This window comes from Mustela putorius, unplaced genomic scaffold (genome assembly GCF_011764305.1).
Source record: "Mustela putorius furo isolate JIRA1106 unplaced genomic scaffold, ASM1176430v1.1 tig00000228_pilon_pilon_pilon, whole genome shotgun sequence".
Taxonomy (NCBI): domain Eukaryota; kingdom Metazoa; phylum Chordata; class Mammalia; order Carnivora; family Mustelidae; genus Mustela; species Mustela putorius.
In genome coordinates this window covers 4,843,548-4,868,316 of record NW_025421322.1, presented here as the reverse complement: position 1 = coordinate 4,868,316, position 24,769 = coordinate 4,843,548, and the positions used below count along the sequence as shown (strand labels likewise).

Here is a 24,769-nt window from a genome sequence, read left to right as displayed (position 1 = left end):
TACTAAAGCTATCTCATTCTGAGGAGGAAGCAGTAGAGTATTTTCTTTCCTTGGTTTATCACTTCCATGGGGTCAATTTAAGAAATATACATTTGGAATTTCATTTTAACTCTGAACACTGGTTCTGCCTTTATTGATTCTGCCATGATTTTTATGAAATATATATAATATAAATATAAATAATATATATACATCAATGTAGGAAAATAAGTTTGTGGGAAATTGACTGTGTATGATGGTTTGTACTACATTTCGTTTATGTAGTGTGCTGTATTTTTCACGAGCTCTGTTTTCCACTTTGGCATACTAGCAAAATCTTTGAAGAGTATGCTCTGTTTTATTTTGTTGTGTCTTCCTTCCAGAGATTGTAGCACTGTATTCTGTTTATAGCAAGGACTCGCTGTGGACAGACTAAAAAAGATCTGAAGATCTACCTTATAATCTATTGATAAGCAGAATTAGAGAATAATATTGACATGTTTTAAAACACCTTAGTATAAGCATAATATTGTGTTTTATGTTTTTGCAGGAAGATTTTTTGGCAACAGATGATTTCCTTGTGGACTACTTTAATGAATTCCTTAGCCTTCCAGTGAGTGTATTATTACGTTCTACGGAACTAATTATCAAAGCAAAATCAAAATATTGTAATTACTGGATTATCTTGTAAGACAAATTTATCAGGGATAGTGTTTTTTAATTAAAGCATTTAGGTAAAGTTCGTATCTTTTTATGGAGTTAATCATTTGGGTTTGAATCATATTTAGGAATTACTGAAGAAAGCTGAGTCAATTATATACAATAAAGATGAATGAATGGATGGATGATGATATGAAAGCTGGAATTTTTCTAGCCATTAAAAGTATTCTGTACAAAAATTAAATAAATAGTAATAAAAAATATGGCTAAACTAGGAAAAAAAGTCTTCTGTACAAAATCTGATGCTGTTGTATTTGACACCATTGCTGGCTTTGAACAGAGGAGGTAAGGACAAAATATCAAAAAAATTAAGAAACTATATTTCTTGCCTTTAGGCAATTGTTGGCATCCCCTTGGACAGATATTAAAGTGTAATTTGTGTTTAAGTCAACTAGCATTTAATATCATTAGTAAATAAGACATAGGTGGATGCAAAATAATATGTATATATATATATTTATTTATTTGAATTTTAATTTTTTCCAAATAATAGATTTTTCGTCTTAAGGAGCAGTGACTGATAGACTATGCATTGCAGAGGGTTGGGAAAAGTGAGATGGAAGTGCATAAAAACACATTACTTAGTAAATAAAGTTAATCAGGAATGTCAGATAAAAGATAAGATTTTCATTATTTGTTATAAAAATGCAAAAACCTTTTTTCATTAACATTTACGAGGGAAATTTTGGAATATAAAAGAGTCACAAGTTATTTTATTTTCTTAAATTTATTTTTAAGGATTTATTTATTTATTTACTTGATAGAGAGGGAGGGAGGGAGAAAGTGCTGGGAGGGGGAGGGGCAGAGGGAGGAAGGGAGGGAAAGAGAGAATCCTGATGTAGACTCCCCGCTGAGCATGGAGCCTAACCTGGGGCTTGACTCCAAGATCCCGAGGTCATGACCTGAGCCGAAATCAAGAGTAGGGCACTCAACTGACTAAGCCACTCAAGCACCCCACAAGTAATTTTAAAGGGAGTGGGCAGTAGTATGTAAAGCCTTTTAAAGCCTAGCCATTGAAAATGTCTTTTAAAAGGAAAACACTAGGTGCCCTTTCTCGCCTAGATTAGTTTTTCTATGTCTGTATGTATCTATGTGTGCAGGTTTGTTATTTTGTCTTATTTTCTTTTTTCCAAAAGAATTTGTGTTCCCTCTTCCTTTTGGCCGACCTGGGCCTCTGGAAACAGTATGGGGGTTGAGACACCTTTCTCTTTCCAGCAACAGGCCTGAGTGATATTGTAGGATACCTGATGGGTTCTTATTTGGTCTGATTTTTCAACTTTTATCATCCAGTTTTATATGATAAAAACCCCAGCAGTATCACAAAACTGTCAGAATTTTACTCTTCCAGATTATGTAGTCTTTCCTCCAGGCTCTGGATTCTCCATTCTTCCTCCAATTTGGGGACATTTTAAAGAAAAAAAAATCCCTCTAATGGGTCTGATTGCAGCTTCTCAAGATTTCTATTTCATTGTCTCAAGATTTGTGATTATCTTGACTTTTACTTGCTCCAGAATGTAAATTCCCCTTTCTTTCTTCCTTTCTTTCTTTCTTTTTTTTTTTTTAATCTATTTTAACCATCTGAGCCACCCAGGCGCCCCCTTTAAATCTATTTTAAATTACAGAACTGATACAGGAACACTAGGGAAAACCTATCTTAAGTGTAAGAAAAAATAAGCCACAGTCTTGCCATCCAGTCAGGATCAACGTTATCATTTTTGTGTGATTCCTTTCACAGTTTAGATGAGATGACAGAGTGTCTCTTCAGTCATGGGTTCATCCCACCCCAGCAGACCCCTGCAGTTTCACCCTCTCGTATGTCCCCTGCAGCCCACTGGGGACACTTCTCACCCGTTTTCTGTCTCTCCAAATCCTTCTGTTTTTCATTCTCCACCCCCCAACCCCTACCATCTCCCATTCCTTTGCATCTGCATATGGTACCATACAGTCTGCCTATTAACTACCTATGCTTCGCGCCATATATGGGAGAAGGGAAAATAGGGTCACAGGTTTCCAGAGAAGAATTTAGGGACAAGAGGGGGAGGAAGATTGATGGATTCTCAAACCAAGCCCTGGGCAAGGTTCTAGAACAGATTAGTAATATGTGGTTTATAAACACTTGAGTAAGAATGAGAAGCCTGCATGGGTTTACTGAGAAGATGTGTGCCAAACTGACCTCTCTTTTTTGGAGTGTCATGGACGTGCATTTTAGGGAACCATAAGTTTAATGTATTATGGTTTCAGTAAAGCATAATAACAATAACAGCCACAATAATAATAATACAGATAAATGGAACCATGTTACTTCCTGCTCAAAGCCCTCGCAAGTGGTTTCTCACTACATTAAGAATAAAAATCCAGATTCCTATATGATCTGGCTCTTGCCCTCTCATCCCCTGGTCTTTGTCTCCTCTCCCTTTTCCCCTTGTTAATTCTTTCCCAGCCTAACTGGCCCTCTTCATGTTTCTCACCCATGAATATGCCAAGTGTACTCAGGGCCCTTCAGGCTGGGGTGCTCATCCCTGAAATACTTGTATCACCTTCTCCCTGCTTTAAGTCACTTCTACTCAGGAAACCTTCCCTTCCAATCCTGGCTAAAATAATATATGCTCCCTTTATGCTGCTTTGTTTGTCTCCAAACCCCTTATCATTATCTGTGAAATTAGTTGTCAAATCTTTGAACGGATTCTCTAACTATAGCAGTAGGGTTGACTCTTATTAGCCTGCAGATTTAAGTCCACATTCCTTAGCATGGAGTTCAAGATCCTTTGCAATGTGGTCTCCATCTCCCCTTCCTGGCTTTACCTTTAGCCTCATATTGGTTGTGTCACCTGCACCATCCTTCCTGCCTTACCCCAGCCCTCTCCTCCTGCCCGCACCGACCACACGTATTCTTCCACGTATACCCCCAGTGTAATGGTTAGGAACAGGAACGAGGCAGAACTGTGTTTGAGCCTAGCTTCTCAGCCTACTACCCATGTGATCTTAGACACATTCTTTAATTAGAGTTCCTTTGTTTCTTCCTTTGTGAAAACAATATAACTGTCTTATAAGGTTGTAGTGAAAAGAGCTAATCTTTAAGTGCCTGGCACAGAATTAGCATTTCTTTTTCTTTTTGCTTCACTGACTGGACCATTTCATCTTCCATTCCTGAAACATGAAGGCAGTCACTCCTTAATTAGACTGGTGGATCATTGTCAATCTAGAGAATAATCTGTGCCACACAAATATGCCATTGGCAGATTTTTTCACAATATATATATATATATTTTTATCAGGTTCTTGGATGAAACATTGCAAAAGTGAACAAGTGTTTTTCCAGCTTAAGGTCACTCAGCTTGTAAGTGACAGGGTCTACCCAGGTCCACGTGACTCAGAAACTTCTCCTACTACCTGTAATGTCAATAGAATTGACAGCAGAGGAATAAACTGATAGTTTGAATAACAAAATCTGATCTTATTTTTATTGAAGTAATCTGAAATGGTCTAAAACAAACCCAATGTGTTTTTAGGATGCATTAACAGAAGTATAGTTAAAATCAAGAAAAATATTAGTCTGGAGCATAGAAGGGACTCAATCAGTGTTTTCTTGAATCATATTGAGTTGTCAGGACACAGTTGGAATATTGTGTTCCATTCTTGATGCCTCACGTTAAGAGTTGGTCTTTCAAACCAGATTTAGGGAGACTCAGCTAATGAACACTCTTGAAACCACATCAGATGAGGAAGGGTTGAAAGAATGTGGGTGTTGAACCCAGTTGGGGAATGAGTAGAAGGGTTGAAATTAGACCAGCTTTTACCAAATATTTCAAGATCTGGTTGAGGAAGAGGGGTTAACATGTTTTGTGAATCTAGACGCAGAACCAAGGCCAGCATTTATGAGGATATTGATTTCTTTTCCCCTGGAAGAAAGATGTTTGAAGTGTGCTTTTTAACAATAGAACAGCACAATAGGTCTGGCATTGTTCACAGGGGTAAACTTCCTGTGACTAGAGATCTTCAGATAGAATGTTTTATGGAGATATATGTATCAGGTGGGAGATTGCACTTTTCCAGCTAAAGAAAACTTGATTAATCTTCTTCTCTGTTTATTTTTATCTTAGGAGCTACATTGTAAATTTCCTGGGGCCAAGGATAGGTCCCTTTCTTCTATATCCCCCAAAGCTTCTTGAGGATGATTCTGGTTTTTTATTTCTACATCTTCTATGTAAGACTTTTTTTTTTTTTTTAAATAAACAAGTAAACCTTCTAATCTTCTGCCTTGCCTCCTCCACCATCTCCACCCCAAAACCCCAACAGTCTAAGCTTGAGATAGTGTAGATAAAAATGGCAATATTCTCAACCTAAATGTCCCTTCAGTCAGTCATCTAGAATTTCTGAAACTTCTGAGTCTTCTTCCACATCTGTGGTGACATGCCCAAGGTCCCAGAACCGGATTGTGGCAGAAAAGGGCCTAGGAATTAGGCTTTCTGGCTCCCACCCTTCTCCTTTCCATTACCCCATTACACACGTGGGACACATTGTAAGATCCAGAAATTGATGGCTGGTAGCCTGCCTCCATGTTATTTTGATGAGGGGAATCCAGGACAGTTGCTGCTATTATAAATGATTATGGCACTTTCCAAATCCGAGCTTTCATAACTTCATTCTGTTTGTTCTCTTGCCAGGTTCATATTCAGATATTGTTTTCATTTGGTGCCTGGGAAGGTTTTTGTTTTGTTTTGTTTTGTTTTGCTTTTTTTTGCTGTCAACTCTTTATGGGTAAGTGTTTGCTTATTAAGTTTTCTTCTGTGCTATAGTGTGAAAACATTTTTTTTTTTCCCCTTTTGGTTTTGTTTTGTGTGTTTTATGCTCAGTGACTGTTGTGGAATTGGGTAGATGAGCCCACATACAGATTTAGGTTGGTCCTCTGTGGGTGGTTTAGAATGTTTGTGACATTTATGGTTTGCAGAAGCTAGAGGGGTGGCCTGTTCCATACCCTCCTTGCAAGGATAGGTATGTCATGTGTTTGCCAGACCATACTTAGCTATGTGCCTTTGGAATTTTACCAGAACTTCTTTTTTTGGGACTGATTCTCCACACTTTTTGTCTTTAATCTGTAAACTATTATAATTTCTTGCAGCTTTATGAAGGATTTATATGTTGGGTGGATTGTTGGGTTAAGTAGAAGGAGAGAGAAAGAGAGGAGAGATTTGGGGAATCTGTGGTACGGAGCGGGATGCGGGGCGCGGGTCTTCCGCTGCCAAAATTTAAATACTCAGAGATTGATTTTTAAAAGTGTTGATGGAGTCTAGGTGGTACTGCTTAGTTCAGTGTTTACACCTCTGGGTGTTTTGATAAGCCTTGTAGCTCCAACATAAAGCACTCAAATGACCTAATGTAACTGCTTTTAATAACTAAGGATATTTTCCCTGCATTTTATGTAGCACACTACTCCTTCCATCCCATTGGCGAATGTGTCCAGTAAATAGTTCATGGTTAAACATCTAAAATGACAATAAAAACTAGATTGATAGAAGTCATTGGTGCCTGGCTTCTTATATTCAAGTAGTCACATGTTTTTCATTGCCGACTAGGATGCATGTTTAAAATACAGCTTCGGAGCTCAATTAGTAGAGATGGAGTTGGAGCAGAGATGAACATGTATTAAATTAACCTAGTCATTAGTTTTTAATTTAAATACTGTTCAGCTAAATAATTTGGCACCCAGTAAGTTTCAGTGGTGCTCTGCTGGCAGCTTAAGCACATCACTAATTATTCACAGGTTTTTTGTTTTTTTTTTCCCCCCTCCTCTTCTCAAAGAAATGTGGAACCAGCAATTTATTCTGGTAAAAATATTTTCGTGCACTTGCTTTTTCTGTGAAAATATTTTTCGCACATGGATGACTGGTACTACAAAGTGAGCTTTCACCACCTTCAGGTCAATGCATTTTAGAACATTTGGAATATGATACCCTTGAAATAAGAAAATTAAGTAAGGGAAAGAGCAGTCTGCAACAGCTTGTGGAGGGTTGGGTTTGAGGCTCAAACTGAAGATTTTTCCTGTCATATGATTAAAAGCGGAGTGTTCTCTGAATCAGCCTACTCAGCTTTTTTGGGAGAAGGACTGACTTCCTACATTGTTCATTCCTCACTCCCCATCCTTACATGTGTCTTACTGTCACATATTAACCCATCTGTAGGAGTTTTGTGGATAGGCTGAAAATGGTGAAAACAAAGGATCTAATCTCATGAGAGAGTTTTTTGTTTTTTTTTTTTAAAGCAGACAATAAGACTTTTCCTGATAAAAACCAGGGTTCTTTATTCTGCATATAGAACATAGATGGCCGGCCCCTCCACTTACGTGAATATGCAGCAAAGTCTATAGGAAATAGTGGACAGAGATGGGCGTTGAAGTTGGTGTTGACCAGGATTCCGTCTCTCCCCAGTTGCAAACTCTTCACTGGCTCCCCGTCCTCCTAAAGCAGTGATTTTCGAACTTGAACATGCATCAGAGTCACCTGAGCATTTGTTAACACAGAGTGCCGGGATTATAGGGAGGGACCTGGGAATTGCATTTCTTACAGGGCCCAAGGTGATGCCAATATTGCAGGTCCAGGCACCCCAGTCTGAGAACCAGGGATTGGAGAGAATTCAGTTGAGAGTTAGGCATGTAACAGAAAGTCCCTGATGAGCTCGTCCTCTGCGTTTCTCTCTAGGCTTATATCTTATTCCCCCCTCGAATAGTAAGCTTGAGCAATGTCAAACTGCTGCAGTTCATCAATATACATGTGTTATTACTCAAAATGAATTATCTGTGCTCTGCAGAGAGAGTGAGGGTGATTTAAAGAGTGAGGATGATTTTATCTGTTGTACTAATCCATAAACACACATATACCAGTTCATGAGCATCCTGATGCGGGTGTGAGATGGAAGATGAGAGCCTGCTGCTCCCTCGGCGGTCTCTCCCTGCTTGCCTTTCCTAGTGTAGTCAACTGATGGTGCTGAGGGGGATTCTAGTGTTAAACAGGCATCTCTATATTACATGAGTTTTAAACACAAGCCCACCATTTCATCTGGTTCCTAACTGAAGAATCCACGACCCATTTCAAGACCAGAGGAAAACTGTGAGCAGCTTCTTGAGAGGTAGGACGACATTGCACGTGATGGGTATTCTCAAGGATTTCAAGGGGTAATTTTGACTAAATGTGATTTTGCCTTATATGCCCCCTGTAGGACTCATTGCTTTATGGGATGAGTCTTTACTGTCTCTGTGTACTTATGCATCTTTCTTCTCTTATTGTTGGATCAGCCTAAGCTGAGACCAGATCTGTGTCACGTTCTTTTCATTTGGACCTTTGTGAAGAATGCTCTGAATTGGCTCACTCAATGTAACAGTGTATCATCTATCATGGTATCTCATTTAATAAGGAGTCAATAAATACTTATTGATGAATAAATAAAATAACAAAAGAACAGTGGAATTGGTTGATTTTATTAGAAAGCAGAAGATACAGACTTGGGATGCTTGGGTGGCTCAGTTGATTAGGCATCTGCCTTTGGCTCAGGTTATGGTCCTGGGGTCTTGGGTTTGAGCCCCACATCGGGCTCCCTGCTCAGAAGGAAACCTGCTTCGCCCTCTCCTTGTGCCTGCCTGTCCCCCTGCTTATGCTCTCTGTTACTATCCTGCTCTCCCTCTCTCTCTAATAAATAAAATCTTAAAAAACAAAGAAAACATACAGGGTCTTTTTTCTTCTTCTCACCCCACCCCCTTGAAAGACCATGGTGTTTCCTGAGAGACGATAAAACAGTGTTTTATTCAGCTTGTATCCTCTTTGCTTGGGACACTAATGGCACTTGGGCATTCATGCTTTGTTTTTGTTAAAATAAGTGAACTGGGAGAAGCTTTGAATCAGTTGTTTACCCCTTTTATAAACTTAGAATCACAGTGTTGCTATGGACCTCCAGAGAGCCACTGGAAATCATAGCTTTTAAAGCAGGAAAACACTTGGGGCACCTGGGTGGCTCAGGCGTTAAGCGTCTGCCTTCCACTCAGGTCATGATTCCAGGATCCTGGGATCAAGCCCCAAGACGAGCCCCAAGACAAGCCCCAAGTCGAGCCCCAAGTCCGTTGAGCCCTGTGTCGGGCTCCCTGCTTGGCAGGAAGCCTGCTTTCCTTCTCCCACTCCCTTTGCTTGTGTTCCTCCTCTCCCTTTCTGTCAAATAAATAAATAAAATCTTAAAAAAAAAAAAAAAAGGAGGCAGGAAAACACTTATTTCCCTGTGGTAAATATCTCATCACATTTCAATTCCACTGAGATAAATTCTTAAGTTTAGAAATTGTAAGTATTTTAACATATAGCTACATTTCTTTTAAAAATATAACTAGGATCATTTCATGTCATTTAATCATGAACACAGTAAATGGGCTTATTTTATTTTAGTTATTTTTATTTTAGTTTTTCCATAAAGTATTTCTTTTTGTCCAGTTTCTTTCCTCATTTTCATGTGCTTATGTCCTTGAGCTTTCCTTCCTCAGGATGGGCAGACCCTGCCTCTTTCCCCACTAGACTCTCTTCAGAATTCAAGCATTTCATGCACACGACTAGCAGAACCTGAATCACACGTGAAGCGGGACCTGCAAGGGATCTGGGTGATACAACTTTTAGTGGTCCAGATTCTACATTTCAGGAGGTTGGAACAGGTCCCGAGTGAGCTAATCCACAGCATCCGTGGATGCCTACTGACATTATGTGTCAGGCCTGGGTTTGAAGCAGGTTGTCATCGTGAGCCCAGAGTTCTGTAGCGAGCTCACTAGAGGACTTGCTGTAAATCCACAAAGAGATTACTTAACCTTTTTCAGCAGCATTTTGGCTTTGTGAGTTGAAAATGAAAGCAATTGCTAACTACCTGCCTTAAAGCCTGCCCTGGGCCATGTGTGTGCTTGGGACAGGAGCCCATCCAAGAGAGGCAGTAATTACCACATGGAGCCTGGTTCCCATGGCAGCGGCTGGAAGGTCCCAGCCAGCTTCCCCAGAGCACAGCCATGACTCTCGCTTGTGGGATGCAAGCTTCCTGCCTCACCAACTCAGAGCCTACATACAACACTCCAGATTACTACCTGGAGAATCTTCCCAAAACCCAAATCAGATTGTGTTACTCTCCAATTTAGGATTTTCCCATTTCACACTGTTTCCCACAGCATCAAGATAAGCCTATGCTTTTTAAAATGCCACGCACAGCCTCCCATGATCTGGTCCTATCTACCTCAGTCACCTCAAGTCTTTTCTCTGTTCCTTAAACTGTTTAACAATGAACTAGTCTAGTTATATTCTAACTGGGTGGAACTGCTTACAATGACCCACGTACACCATGCTGCATTAAGACTCTGTGTCTTTACTGGTTAAACACCTTGGTTTGAACCCCAGTTCCGTGAACTGTATAAGGATATTGCTTAGCACGGTGCCTGACCTAGAGAGGGAGGTGAGTGTGCGTTAGTTTTATCATATGTGAGACAATAGGATGGTAAAGAAGGGGAAATGTGCTGTCTTTGGGACCTGATAGACCTGTTTTGATAGCCCTAATCTAGCACTTTGTAGCTCTGAATCCATAGCCTATCATATAACCATCGTGAGGGTCCACTTTCTATAAAGACTGATCACAGGGATGTGGAAGGATTCGAGATAGAGCATTTGAAGTGTCTGTCACACACCTGGCACATTAGGTAGAAGTCCAGGAAACAGTAGTTCTTGTCAGTCCTAGTATTCTACCCACTGTACAGTCACTGTTTACTAATGGGTAACACTGACTACTCAGGGGCTCAGAGCATCACAGTCCCTCTAATTTTTTTTTTTAATTTTTTTTTTACTGGAGCAGTATTTTTTCAACTTGGGTAGTAGGAGATGTTTTATTTGTTCATAGAACTAATTGGCATTCTTTGCTTTGGATTCTCATAGCTTTGTGTTCCTCTGTCTACCAGGTGTGAGGGTAAGAGGCAGAAATAAGAAAGGAAAACAAACAAAGGCCAAACCTGCTTTCTTATTCCCTGGATACTCAGAACTAGAAGAAATCTTTTCCAGATGGTCTTTTGCCATCAACTACACCATTTTCCCCTCTCTGGTTAATATTTTATGTCCATTTTCTACCAAGTTCAATTCAGTTCCTTTCTCCTACCCATTGAATCTTGACTCCGTTATCAGCAGACTCATTAATCTGTTTAGTTTAGTGATAGTATAATTCAGAGATAATATTTGACATTCAGATAAGTGATGCCTGTGTGAATCTCATGTTTGAAAGACAGATGCAATCAAATATGTTTATTGAAGAAATCTTATACTTGTAATTGTTGGTACTTGTCCATTGAGCTATACTTGTCATTTTTGAGGGAGAAGTCTTAGCCCTGAGGCCTTTAGGCCTGTAGACTGCCATTCATATTGAACTTTTTTTTTTTTTTAAAGTTTATTTACTTATCTGACAGAGAGAGATCACAAGTAGGCAGAGAGGCAGGCAGAGAGAGAGAGAGGGGGAAGCAGGGGCCCTGCTGAGCAGAAGCCCGATGTAGGGCTCAATCCCAAAGATCATGACCTGAGCCTAAGGCAGAGGCTTAACCCACTGAGTCACTCAGGCTCTCCCATATTGAACTTTATTGTCCATGCACATTAAACTCCTCAGAAGGGGAGTCAGTCAGACTTTAGAGATGTGATGTTACCTGACATTAGAAGAATATGTATATATACACACACACATATGTGGATAATTATACATATGCACATACATATTTCTAACTCCAATTTTATGACATCCTGCCATTCATTAAATTTTAACTATATCTAGCAATCTCTTAGTAAAATTGAAAGAATTGATTCTCTCCCTAGAACAGTTATTGATCCAAGGGGAAGGGCTAGATGTCTTCTATCACCTAGCTAAAAATATATAAATTAATCTATACAAGTACATAGTTCATGAAAGGTATTCTAGAATAAGTTCAAATTCTGAAAGAGGAACCTGATTCTAGATGTAGAAGGCAAAATGGGAAAAGACACAGACAGCCAATCCCCTATTTATTTGTTAAGGAGATGGAGGCTCCAAACATGTTTAAAGATTCACTCAAAGTCCCAGAGCTACTTATTGGCAAGCTGGCATTTAAACTCAAGACGCCTGACTGTTGTATATTAACAGACTGACTTTAAATAAAAGTTGGCAGCATTTAGTAATTACTGAGAAATGCTCAGAAATGTTATTGTCTTTCACTCTCTCTCTCTTTCTTTTTTTTCACAGTGACAGGAATGGTGTTGAAATAGTCTTAAATGAAGAACACATTGTACTTAATTTTATCCTTTTGGGCAAGGGAGACTTTAGCTTTCATGGCTCCTGGGGATGAAAGAGATAACGGGAGTGTTATTTCTTCTTCCTTTACTCATTCTTCCCTAGTAATCCACCCCCTCCTAAGAGAATAACATTGCTTCATAGAGACCAGGTGTGTATTTCTTTCTAGTTCCAAAAAAGCACAGGGATAAGATGTTTATGCAAAGGGAATTTCTGCTGTAATACATCCTGACTTCTTGGTGTAAGTACATCGGAAAGGAAGGATTCAGTGGGTTCCCTTATCTGTAGTAAGAGATTTCCAAGCTCCTAAAGAGCTAATGATTAAGTACACAAAACTGTGTGTGTGTGTGTGTGTGTGTGTGTCTTTGTGTGTGTGTGTGTGCATGCATTTATTAAGTGTCAAGTATTCTTAGAGTTTCTGGTTTATAGAAATTTAAGGTCTACTTTTGCAAATTTATTTTGCAGACCTTTTCAGAGGCAATTAGATTTAATGTGGATTTTGGAGTTTTTGAAATAGTTAACAATGCTCCACAACTTCTGGAAAAGCAACTGAAAAAAATTCTACAAAACCAACAACCTCGAAATCCCATCTATGATGTCATAAGGAAAGGAAAGAATGATGTTAAACCTGTTCAGATGAATGACCCCTATGAAGATAAGACCATTAATATCAACTACAATATCATGGTAAGAAAGTATGAGTTTATATCTTGCAAGGTATATAAAACATTAGGTAAGACTAACATGAGGTTCCTTGGGCTTAACTTTCTGAAATTTAACTATATTAAGTTTTGTTGTACTTAACCTTAGTATTTGTTATTCTATCATCTTATTCATGTCAAATGGCCAATTTAATCTAGCAATTTTGTTGATTTTAGATTTTCAATATGAGAAGATTCATATAAATCCCTTTGAATATTTAGGATATCAGGTTAATTTGGGGCAGCAGAAATATGTGTATCCATTATAGTTTTGATGCATTCTAGAAAATGTGGGTATACAGTGAATTTATCTGGTTTGGGTTCTATCCTAATAAGCAGTTGGGAATTCTGATTTCTGACCCTCAAGTTACACTATGTGACCCTGACCTCCCTGGCCTTAAATTCTACTCTCAGCTTCTGGATTTTGGATTTTGTCTCCTTAACATGAGGTTAAAAACAAAACAAAACAAAAACAAACAAACAAACAAAAACAAGCCCAGGTTCTAATCTTGACTCTTTAACTTACCAGCTCTGTGTTCTTGAACAAGTCATTATGATGAACCTTATTTTCATCACCTGTCAGATGATTCCTTCACTGCCTACTAGGTTTGTTGTGGATCAACTGAAAATAAAATGAATGTTTAACATTTTCCATGATTTGAAGTGTCTGATGAAACTAGACTAAAATGTGTTCAGTGCTTCTGATATAGTTCTTTTCCAGCCTGAAAGTTCTTCAGTGTTTCTTTTATTGAATTCCAGTATATTTCTTTCTTGTTTACTTTCATCACATTAAATGTATTAATAATTATAAGTCTTTAAAATGCTTTTATAAATACTAAAAATAAAAAACCATGTTATAGCATCATTTTGAAGTTTGAACAAGGAAATATATTCTGAACTATAAAACACCATATAAATTATTACAGTATTCATTCACGATAAAAACTCTCAACAAAGTATGTTTAGGGGAAACATACCTCAACATAATAAAAGCCACATGTGAAAAAACCACAGCTAACATTATCTTCAATCAGGAAAAATTGAGAGCCTTTCCTCTAAGATCAAGAATAAGACAAAGATGTCCACTCTTACCACTCTTATTCAACATAGCACTAGAAGTACTAGCCATAGCAATTAGACAAGACAAAGAAATAAAAGGCATCCAGATTGGTAAGGAAGAAATAAAACTTCCACTAACTACAAATGACATGATACTATATGTAGAAAACCTTATAGACTCTACCAAAAAACTACTAGCACTGATAAATAAATACAGTAAAGTTGTAGGATACAAAATTAGTATACATAAATCTGTTGCATTTCATGAAAGCTCATGCCAAATAAAAACTCATTAAAAAATAAATTGCTTAAACATGTTAAAGCCGGGGCACCTGGGTGGCTCAGTGGGTTAAGCCGCTGCCTTCAGCTCAGGTCATGATCTCAGGGTCCTGGGATCGAGCCCCACATCGGGTTCTCTGCTCAGCAGGGAGCCTGCTTCCCTTCCTCTCTCTCTCTGCCTGCCTCTCTGCCTACTTGTGATCTCTCTCTGTCACATAAATAAATAAAATCTTAAAAAAAAAAATGTTAAAGCCTACCCAAAATCAATAGTACACACTGTATATGGTGAAATACTGTAACCGTCTCCATTAGATCCTAAGAAAAGAAAAAGTATATTTTTATTACTAATTCAAAATTATTTTAGACTTCCTAGACAAAGCTTAAACACAATAAATATAAATAATTACTATCAATTTGCAAGAGTAAGCTGAATTGTCTTTATTTATATAATAATAAATAAATGGTTTTAAAAACTGAAATATTACAATAAAATCCGTTAAAATTTGTATGTAAACTTAACATCTGAGCCATCCTCTCATAAAATCAAGGACTCCAGAATCCTCAAAATAATAAAAAACCTGAACACCAAAATTAAAATATTTCACATGTTAGAAAATGACATAAAGCAATGATTTAGAAAAAGAGAAAATTTCAAGTTTGAGGAAATGCGTTTTACTTAATTTCTTACCAATCTTAGTCAAGAAAAAGACAAGTAGTCCAGTAAAATAATTGAAGTAATTCAACAAACTATGTACAAGAGAGTAATTAAAATGGAAAATGAGCAAATAAAAAGATGTTTAATAACACAAATGATCTTAAATATGCAAATGTAAGTAGAGCCAGAAACCATTTTTTAAAACATTAAATTGACCTACAATTTATTTAATTTAAATTCAATCAGCCAACAAATAGTACATCTTTAGTTTCAGAAGTAGAGTTTGATAATTCTTCAGCTGCATATAGTATTGTACAGTACTCACCACATCACATGAAATGGGCCTATAATTTAAAAAAAATAACATCTAGTGTTAGTAAAATATTAATTGCTACAATCTTTGCGAATTAATCTGGCACAATTGGTTAAAATTAAAAGTACTATGACTTATGTCTGGGAAGCCACTTTGGGATTTTTATCCCATATAAATAAATGTGTATGTATAGGAGCTGACTGCAGCACTGATGTCAGAAGTATAAACACATTATATGTTTATCAACTGAAGAACTGTGGAACAGTATATGACTATTAGAAAGAATGTGTTTGAGCCATGTCTGTTGTCCTGATGAGATAGATGCTCATGTTTTATTGTTCACTGGAAAAACCAACTTGTAAATTAAAGCATGTAATATGATTCAGTTTTTATATAAAATAAATCCTATGTAAGTGTTCCCCCCAAATCTATTGCATTTCTATACACTAAAAACGAAGTGGCAGAAAGAGAAATTAAGAAAACAATCCCATTTGCAGTTGCACTAAAATAATAAAATACCTAGGAATAAACCTAAGCAAGGAGGAGAAAGATCCATACTCTGAAAAGGATAAAACACTGATGAAAGGAATTGAAGAAGATACAAATGGGAAGATACTTCATGCACATGAATTAGAAGAACCAATTTTGTTAAAATGTCTGTGTTACCCAAAGCAGTCTACAGATTTAATGCAATCCCTCTCAGAATACAAACTACACTTTTCATAGAACTAGAAGAAATAATACAGAAATTTGTGTAGAGCCACCAAAGACCCTGCAGTTAATCTACAACAAAGGAGGCAAGAATATACAATGGAGGGACGCCTGGGTGGCTCAGTGGGTTAAGCCGCTGCCTTCGGCTCAGGTCATGATCTCGGGGTCCTGGGATCGAGTCCCGCATCGGGCTCTCTGCTCAGCAGGGAGCCTGCTTCCTCCTCTCTCTCTCTCTGCCTACTTGTAATCTCTCTCTGTCAAATAAATAAATAAAATCTTTAAGAAAAAAAAAAAGAATATACAATGGAGAAATGACAGTTTCTTCAACAAATGGTGCTGGGAAAGCTGGACGACATCATGAGAAACAATGAAACTGGACCCTGTTCTTACACCAAACACAAAGATAAACTCAAAACGGATTAAAGACCTAAACCTGAAACATGAAGAAAATATAAGCAGTAATTTCTTTGACTTTAGCCATGGAAACATTTTTTTAGGGATGTCTCCTCAGACAAGAGAAACAAAAGCAAAATTAAAATACTGGGATTACACCAAAATAAAAGGCTTCTGCACACAAAGAAAACCATCATTAAAACAAAAATGGGAGAAGATACTTGCAAATAGTATATCCAATAAGAGGTTAATATGCAGGCTATATATAAAGAACTTGACACCAGATAAACAATCCAATTTAAAAAATGGGCAGAGTTGGGGCGCCTGGGTGGCTCAGTGGGTTAAGCTGCTGCCTTCAGCTCACGTCATGATCTCAGGGTCCTGGGATCGAGTCCCGCATCAGGCTCTCTGCTCGGCAGGGAGCCTGCTTCCCTCTCTCTCTCTCTGCCTGCCTCTGTCTACTGTGATCTCTCTCTGTCAAATAAATAAATAAATAATCTTAAAAAAATAATAAGAAGAAGAAGAAAAAATGGGCAGAGTACTCTGGAGAACAGTATGGAGTTTCCTTAAAAAGTTAAAACAACTACCTTATGATCCAGCAATTGCCCTACTAGGTATTTACCCTAAGGATACAAAAATAATAATTTGAAGGGATATATGCATCCTAATGTTTATAGTAGCATTATCAACAATAGCCAAATTATGGAACGAGCCCAAATGTCCATCAACTGATGAATGGATAAAGATGTGGAGTTTGTGTGTGTGTATTTATAGATATTATTTTAATATATTATCTAGTATATATATATATTCTAATATATTATCTAATATTCATATATTAGAATATTATTTAGCCATCAAAAACAATGAAATTTTGCCATTTACAACAATGTAGATGGAACTAGAGAGCATTATACTAAGCAAAATAAGTCAATCAGAGAAAGACAGACTTCACTCATATGTGGAATTTAAGAAACAAAACAAATGAATATAAGGGAGAAGAAGAGAGGCAAACCAAGAAACAGACTCTTAACTAAAAAGAAAAAACTGATGGTTACTAGAGGGGAGTGGATGGGAGGATTGGTGAAACAGGTGATGGGGATTAAAGAGTGCACTTGTGATGAGCATGGGGTGTTGTATGGAAGGGTTGAATCACTAAATCCTACACCTGAAACTAATACTACACTGCATATTAACTAACTGGAATTTAAATAAAAACTTGAAAAAAAATAAAAAGTGGGGAGAGAACGTGAAAATATATTTTTCCAAAGAAGACAGACAGATGGCCAACAGACACCTGAAAATATGTTCAACATCACTAACCATCAGCAAAATTCAAATCAGAATTACAGTGAGATACCTCAAAAAGACAAGAAATAGTAAGTGTTGGCAAGTATGTGCAGAAGATGGAGCCCTCATGCACTGTTGGTGGGAATGCAAATTGGTGCAGCCACTGTGGAAAACATTCTGCAGTTGCCTCAAAAAATTAAAAAATAGAATTACCATTATGATCCAGTAATGCCATACTGGATATTTACCGAAAGAAAATGGAAACTCTAACTCAAAAAGGTACATGAATGCTTACGTTTATTGCAGCATTATTTATAATAGCCAGATATGGAAGCAACCCATCTGTTCATTGATAGATGAATGGATAAAGAAGATGTGCTATATATGGCTGAATCATTCCCATGAAAAAGAATGAAATCTTCGAGACCTTACCATTTGCAACAACATGAATGGATCTAGAGGGTATAATGCTAAGTGAAATAAGTCAGTCAGTGAAAGACAACTGTCATATGGTTTCACTCATATGTGGAATTTAAGAAATAAAACAGACAATGAAAAGAGACAAAAAACCAGACTCAACTATAGAGAACAAACTGGTGGTTGCCAGAGGGGAAGGGGTAGAAAGGTGGGTGAGATAAAAAAGATTAAGGGTACACTTACTGGGTTGAGTACTGAATAATGTACAGAATTGTTGAATCAGTATATAATACACCTGAAACTAATATAACACTGTATGTTCATTATACTTCAGTTTTAAAAAATAGACATAGGATCTGAATAGACGTTTCTCCAAAGAAGATGTACAGATGACAAAAATGCATATGAGAAGATCCACAACATTAATCATAAGAGAAATGCAGTCAATACAGGGAGATAGGGGTGGCGACTTGATGTGGAACGGAGAGTGACTGCTAATGGATATGAGGTTTTCTGGAAAGTGATGAAATTTTATCATGGTGGTGGTTTGGGAATATACTAAAAACGATTGGATTATATATTTTAAATGAGTGAATTGTATGAAATGTGAATTATATCTCAAAGTTATAATAAAGGGCAATGTGTATGTATACACACATCCACAAATCTCAATGAACTATTTCTACACACCTTTTAGAATGAGTAAACTATGCAACACACATTGGTGATACCAAGTACCAGTCAACATGCAGAGCATTTGGAATTCTTACATTGTTGATGAGAATTCCATTTTGGAAAACAGTTTGGCAGTTAGCTTTCTAAGTTAAGCATATACCATACTACACATCTGCCATACTTCTGGATATTACCAAAGAAAAATGAACAGCTCCGTTCACACAAATACCTGTATGTGAAATTCTGTAGTTCCTTTATAATCACCCAAAGCTGTAATAAACCCAAATTTCCTTTAAGTGGGGAGTGAATGAACAAACCGTGGTTCATCCAGACAGTGGAGTACCACTCAGCTGAAGAGGAATGAAGAGGAACGAACCAGCGATCCGTCTAAGAACATAGGTCAATCTCAAATGCATCATGCTAAATGAAGCTACGTCCTATATTGATTCCACTTATAAGACACTTTGGAAAAGGCCCAACTGCGGACAACCAGTTGGTGGTTGCCAGGGCCTGGGGTTAGAGGGAGTCATTGAATGCAAAGCGGCAGGAGGAAGTTTGGAGGATGTTGGAACTCCTCTATGATTCTAGTCATGGTTATTCAACTGTTTAAGTATTTGTTAAAATGTGTAGAGCCGGTACCTAAAAAGGATGGATTTTTGCTGTGTGTATGTTTTTTTGTTGTTGTTGTTTTGTTTTTTGTTTTTTGTGTTTTTTTATTTTTTATTTTTAAGGAGTAAATAATTTTCCCTTAGGTAAATTATTTCTGTGCTTTTCATAGGTATTTATTAAGTTCCCATTTTATGTTTGGCCAGATTGTTCTGGGTTTTTTTTTTTTTTTTTTTTTGGTCTTTATATTTTAGTTATTTGTAAACACCTTGAAGGGACATTTTGGCAGTCTGACTAAAGACTTCTCATCCGTTTTGATTTTAGTCCTTTTAAACTTTTCGTTCCATTTCATTTTGGGGTCAGATAGATAAAAAGACATTCAAAAGGGGATGAGTTATCAGTGAAATGTTCATTAAGTAAATATTAGGCAAATTGATTTTTTATGACTGACTAGTCTTGACAACCTTTTAGTATTCCTCAAGGGTGTGTACCGGTCTTAATATGTGGTCTGGTGTCTTTCTGGGACGCACTGAATGCATTGCTAACGAGAATCCAAGAGTCATGTGTGGCTGTCTGTGTGTAGCGTTATGTGGAGGCCTCTTTGGAGTTTTTCTGACTACAAGATGCACATGTCCTTCAGATCTCACTCATAAGCAATAAGACTATCAACAAGACGCTACTGTTCAGGTGCTGGCTGCTTCCAAAGTTTCTTCTGTTTTTTCATTACCCAGAAGATAGTCTTTGGTCAGGGCCAAATAGCTGTTTTTGGGCTGAACAGAAGGAAAGCATTGTTCTCCAGCCGCGGGGAGCTTAAGGACTTCATGCCACGTGCGAGCAGTGTTGAGCACAGGTGCACGCTCAAGAACATCAGCCCGTCAGATGTTGGCAGCGCTGCTCTGTGAGCCTTTCATCTCCTCACAGTGAGCCGTGGGCTGTGCTGACTGAGGTTAATATCCCAGCACAACCGTTGCCTCAGCAGATAAGCAACAGAAGTCCCATAAACGCCTCCACCCTTGCCTCACTGGGACGTGTGCTGTACCAGTGGTTTTACTTATCCAGGAACATTTGTTTAGTGTTCAAAGAACTGACATTCCTTAGATTTCTGGGGAAAAAGTGCATATAAGATAAAAAGAGAATCATTAGTGACTAAAAATTTGAGAATGAGCCGCAACTCAGTAACTTTTCCATGACTTTGAATGGTCCTCACAACCTCTAAATAAAATCTGAACGCCTTAATGTCAGTGGAAAGAGCATCGTAATTATGCCTGCTTGCTTCTCCAGCCGGCTTCCCGCCTTTGTTCTCTGGGAAAACCTTCACTGTTTTAGTGCCCTGGTGCTCTCCAACAGAAACCCGAACTTGGGCACAGCACTCTACTACTACTACTTAGTGAATTATCTGTAAATTCCTTAAAGACACTTCCTTCCTCCCCCACTTCCTTCCTACCTTACCACCTTCCTTCCTTCCTGATTTTATTTACTTGACAGAGAGAGAGGGAGCAGTAGGCAGAAGGAGAGGGAAGAAGCAGGCTCTGCACTGACCAGGGAGCCCGATAGTCTTCATCCCAGGACCCTGAGATTGTGACCTGAGCTGAAGGCAGAAGCTTAACTGACTGAGCCACCCAGGCCCCTCAGGGCCTTATCTTTCTTGCTAACCTTGGTATTCCCAAATAGTGCATGGGGATGTTAAACAGTTAACCAAATTTTCTAAAATTGGAGGGACAGGGGACTGTCATGACCACAGTGGTCTTATCAAGTGTTCTGGTTAGCTCTTTTTCTGTTTGTGATTTTTTTTTTTAATCAATTTTGCAACTGTGCAAATATGGAAAGTGACTTTTTTTTTCTCACATCTCTTCTTTCAGTAGGTTACTTAACTTCTCTGGGTTCAGTTTGTTAATCTGTAAATGGGGCTAATAGTTGATGCAGGGTTGTTGAGAGATTAAGCAAGTAGTGGCTTCAAATGTGTGATTCCAAGGTCCTTGCTCTCTCTTGTGAAACAGAAGGTCGACGCAGGGCTCCGGGTAATACTACTCTAGTGACTAGGTCTTGACTGTACTGAAATGTGATTTTCTTTGACTCTTTTTCTTTTTCACTTGTCCTCTTAATAGTGTCTCAGTCGTGAAGAAGGTATTGAGTGGATCAAAAAAGAAAGACTTCCAGCGTTCCTGGAAAGTGATTGTTACTTTGAATACAGGTATTGTAGTCCCATCAACAAACCTAGTTTTTAATTGCCTGGTTTTTTTTTTCCCACCTAAAATCATTTTTCTGTACTTTCTTAATAAAATTGTATACTTTTAAACCCACTGGAGTTTGTATCCCACCTGCTATAGTATGTGAGTGATAGAGCGTTTGTAAAAACCACTTAACTTTTCCAAAGAGAACTCACAGGAATAGTTCTTAATAAATGTACTTCGGCTGTGCTTCTTTGATCATTATGTTTTAAAAATTATCTACTTATGGATGTTAAGGAGGGCACGTATTGCATGGATGGTGTGCATAAACAATGAATTCTGAAACACTGAAAAGAAATTTAAAAAAATAAAGATTTTAAAAAAATTATCTACTTGTTATAATGGTGCAGGCTGTTAAAAAACAAATATAAGTATGTCATAAAAAGGGATGTCATAGTGGATCAAGTTTTTCTTTTATATTTCCTGACTTAAGATGTGTAAATACCTAAACGTTTTGAAATTTTACTGAAATTTGACCTATACTTAGAATCCCATTTTAAAAATCAAGTAAAATAAAAGAGTCATTATTAGTTAGTAGTTCTGTGAATAAGCCATTAATTGGAGCAGATCCTAAGAGAACCATTGTGCAAAGTGAGGAGATTGACTTGAAAATAAAATAAAATTTTAGGGTTTTTTTCCCCCCTGAATTCTACCATCTTTGAAACTTATTTCATGTTTTGTATGATTTCTAAAATGCAGATTAGCCAAATTGGTCTCACAAGTGAGATGGAGTGGATCAGGTATGAACTTCACACTCAGTGCAGATTTTTCCCCGTGGGTCCTGAAAAAACCAGCCAGCCCACCACCACCTGTTGCTGAAGAAGAGAATGTTATCATCATGAAAAAGTTCTACATTTCTCTTGGCGAGGTAAAAGTATGAGTGTTTCTTCATGACTTGGCACTTCAAGGAGACTTCTCATTTTAGGGATAAGAATTGCATTTGTACCACTTGAACAGGGGAAGTGATTTCAAGTACTTCTAAGGCAGTAGCAAAACTTTTTGTGGAGTTATGCTGACGCCTTTGCTCTGCACTTGTTCACTCGAAATGTAATTGGTATTATTATCTTCATGTGTATAGAGGAACAAATGAAAGATTGAATAATAGGCTCAGAGTCACCCAGGAAGCAAGGAAGGGTAACTTGAATTGTATCCATGGTTTCATTATTCATTCCAAAATTGTCATTGTTTGGAGTCTCTAATTTTTGTACAAAATGATGATAAATTGGGTCTTCTCCTCCCTATTGTCAGGATTATTCCTCAGCAGTAAAAGGCATGACCCTTTCACTGTTATCAGATAAATTTGTCCTCCGTGAAGAAATGCTGGGTTGGTATGGGTGCATTGGAAGAGATCTAACCTAGAATCAAATACCTTTCTGGAGAGTCATGTTGTAGTGAAAACCGTTGTTTGATCTCTGGCCTCTAATTATCAGGCCTTCTTTCTGGGAACACATTTCCTATACACAGCTCTGTACAAAACCAGGAATTGCAAATATGTGGCCCATGTGTTGCTGCTCTCCTAGCTTCCATTCATGACAGACATTGCTAATCAATCACGGCAATTTTCCTGCTGAGCTAAAACTTGGCTCCAAATTCTTTTCAACACAGCCCTCTAGGCAAGCACTTCCAATTGATCAAAGATGTCATACAAAAGGAAAACCATTTACCATCTCTGTTGGAATATATAGACTTAACCTGTCTTACCTGACCATTTATTTTCATGCGTAGTTCCTATTTAATTTTGTAGTTTGGCATTTCTATCATTAGTATTTGGCAAAAGTGTTTGAAATTTTGCCAGTTGCGTTATTTCCACTGAGTTCATGCTGGGAATGTACTAAAAGCATATCTCTCTTTATACTTATTTTTAAGTATTTTTTTTCTTATGTATTATAGAAATGTCAGGAATGTCATAAAAAATGTACTGATAGTACAGGTCAGTAAATATACAACAGGAAGAATCAATCTTGGGAAATAAGATCTGATTCTTTACATGTAAATTAAATTGAATGTAAGAGTAAGATTTAAACGAGTTTACTTTTGCTATTTTCTGTATGAAAAAACAATTCTCTCCACTTGATTGACGCTTTACCTATATCCTTTTTTTTTTTAAGGTTTTATTATATGAGAGAGAGAGAGAGTGAGCACAAGAGAGGGTAGGGTCAGAGGGAGAAGCAGACTCCCCACTGAGCAGGGAGCCTGATGTGGGTCTTGATCCTGGAACTCCAGGATCATGCCCTGAGCCAAAGGCAGTTGCTTAACCAACTAAGCCACCCAGACACCCTCTAATATACTTTTTAAAAAAGATTTTATTTTTATTTATTTATTCTAGAGATAGAATGAGGGGTAGGGGCAGAGGAGGAGGGAGAGGGACAAGCAGACTCCATGCTAAGCTTGGAGCCTGACATGGGGCTTGATCTCACGATCCTGAGATCATGACCCTAGAGGAGATCAAGAGTTGGTTGCTCAACCAACTGAGCCACCCAGTCGCCCAACTGATATTTTCTTAATAGCTTTTGAACTTGGAGGACTCAAAATTCTTTGAGTCCCTGAATCATTTAAATCATGACTATGGACAAAGATTAATCTTTATGTTGATAACTGTTCATATTTCTTTTGAGTCTTCGTTATACCACCTAAACACGAACAATTGACTCATCTCTTAAACATATTAAGTGGTTGTCTGACTGACTACTTACGACTTCTCTCCTAATTTTTACTCAGCAATCTTTTTTGCCAAGTTGAAATAGCATGGACTTTTGTATATTGGCCTCTCTCAATTCCCTGACAGGTCTTCATTATTTTGGCCTTCTCAGTGCTTAGGATACTGCTTGGAAGAGAGTAGTCACTCAATAAATATATGCTGAATGAACATATTTAATAATAAATTTAGTAATTTATTATTTAATAAATTAATTTAATAATAAATGCCTTGGTTTTATTTTAAAAGATTATATTTATATATTTGAGAGAGAGAGGGAATGAAAGAGAAAGAGGGACCCAATCCTGGGACTTCAGGGTCATGACCTGAGCCAATGGCAGTCGCTTAACCACCTGAGCCACCCAGGTACCCAAATGACTTAGCTTTAAAGGAAGGAAAAGAGAGAACAAAAGGAAATTAGAATCTTTCAAAGCTTTTATCTATGTAGAAAACCTTACTTCTAAGAGGGGCAGTGACTACCTAGGTGACACTTTTCATTTCTCTCTCTTGCTTTCTGATCTCCTTGTGTGGCCCAACTTGCCCTGCTAATTCTGTATCACAGTCAGAGAACAATACCCATTCCATTTGAGGCCTGCCTCTTGTGCGAATTCCTGAGGTGAAGGGCCAACCTGGGGACAACCTATCTGGAGAAAGGAGAGTAATGCTGAGTAATGCTGGACGCCCCCCACTCTGCTTCTGTTGAACAATCTGGATTATCTTAGAAAGATTGTGAGGACATTACTGAGA

The 24,769-nt window shown here is 37.8% G+C and overlaps 1 protein-coding gene across 7 annotated transcripts in view; it reads left to right on the top strand.

Annotated features, from left to right (window-relative positions):
• The window catches only part of RGS22 (regulator of G protein signaling 22), a 126,328-nt gene that overhangs the window by 13,480 nt on the left and 88,079 nt on the right, over positions 1-24,769 (top strand). For 6 of the 7 annotated variants that reach the window (XR_006606128.1, XR_006606127.1, XM_045077986.1 and 3 more), the window contains exons 3-6: positions 530-592; positions 12,466-12,687; positions 21,205-21,290; positions 22,027-22,195. Coding sequence is in view for 4 of the 7 variants with exons in the window: in XM_045077986.1 (XP_044933921.1) it covers positions 530-592; positions 12,466-12,687; positions 21,205-21,290; positions 22,027-22,195 (540 nt within the window). In the remaining 3 variants the exon portion in view is untranslated. Of the gene's footprint in view, positions 1-529; positions 593-12,465; positions 12,688-18,654; positions 19,098-21,204; positions 21,291-22,026; positions 22,196-24,769 lie in introns of those variants that run through there. The other variant, XR_001182211.2, reaches the window with a different exon arrangement.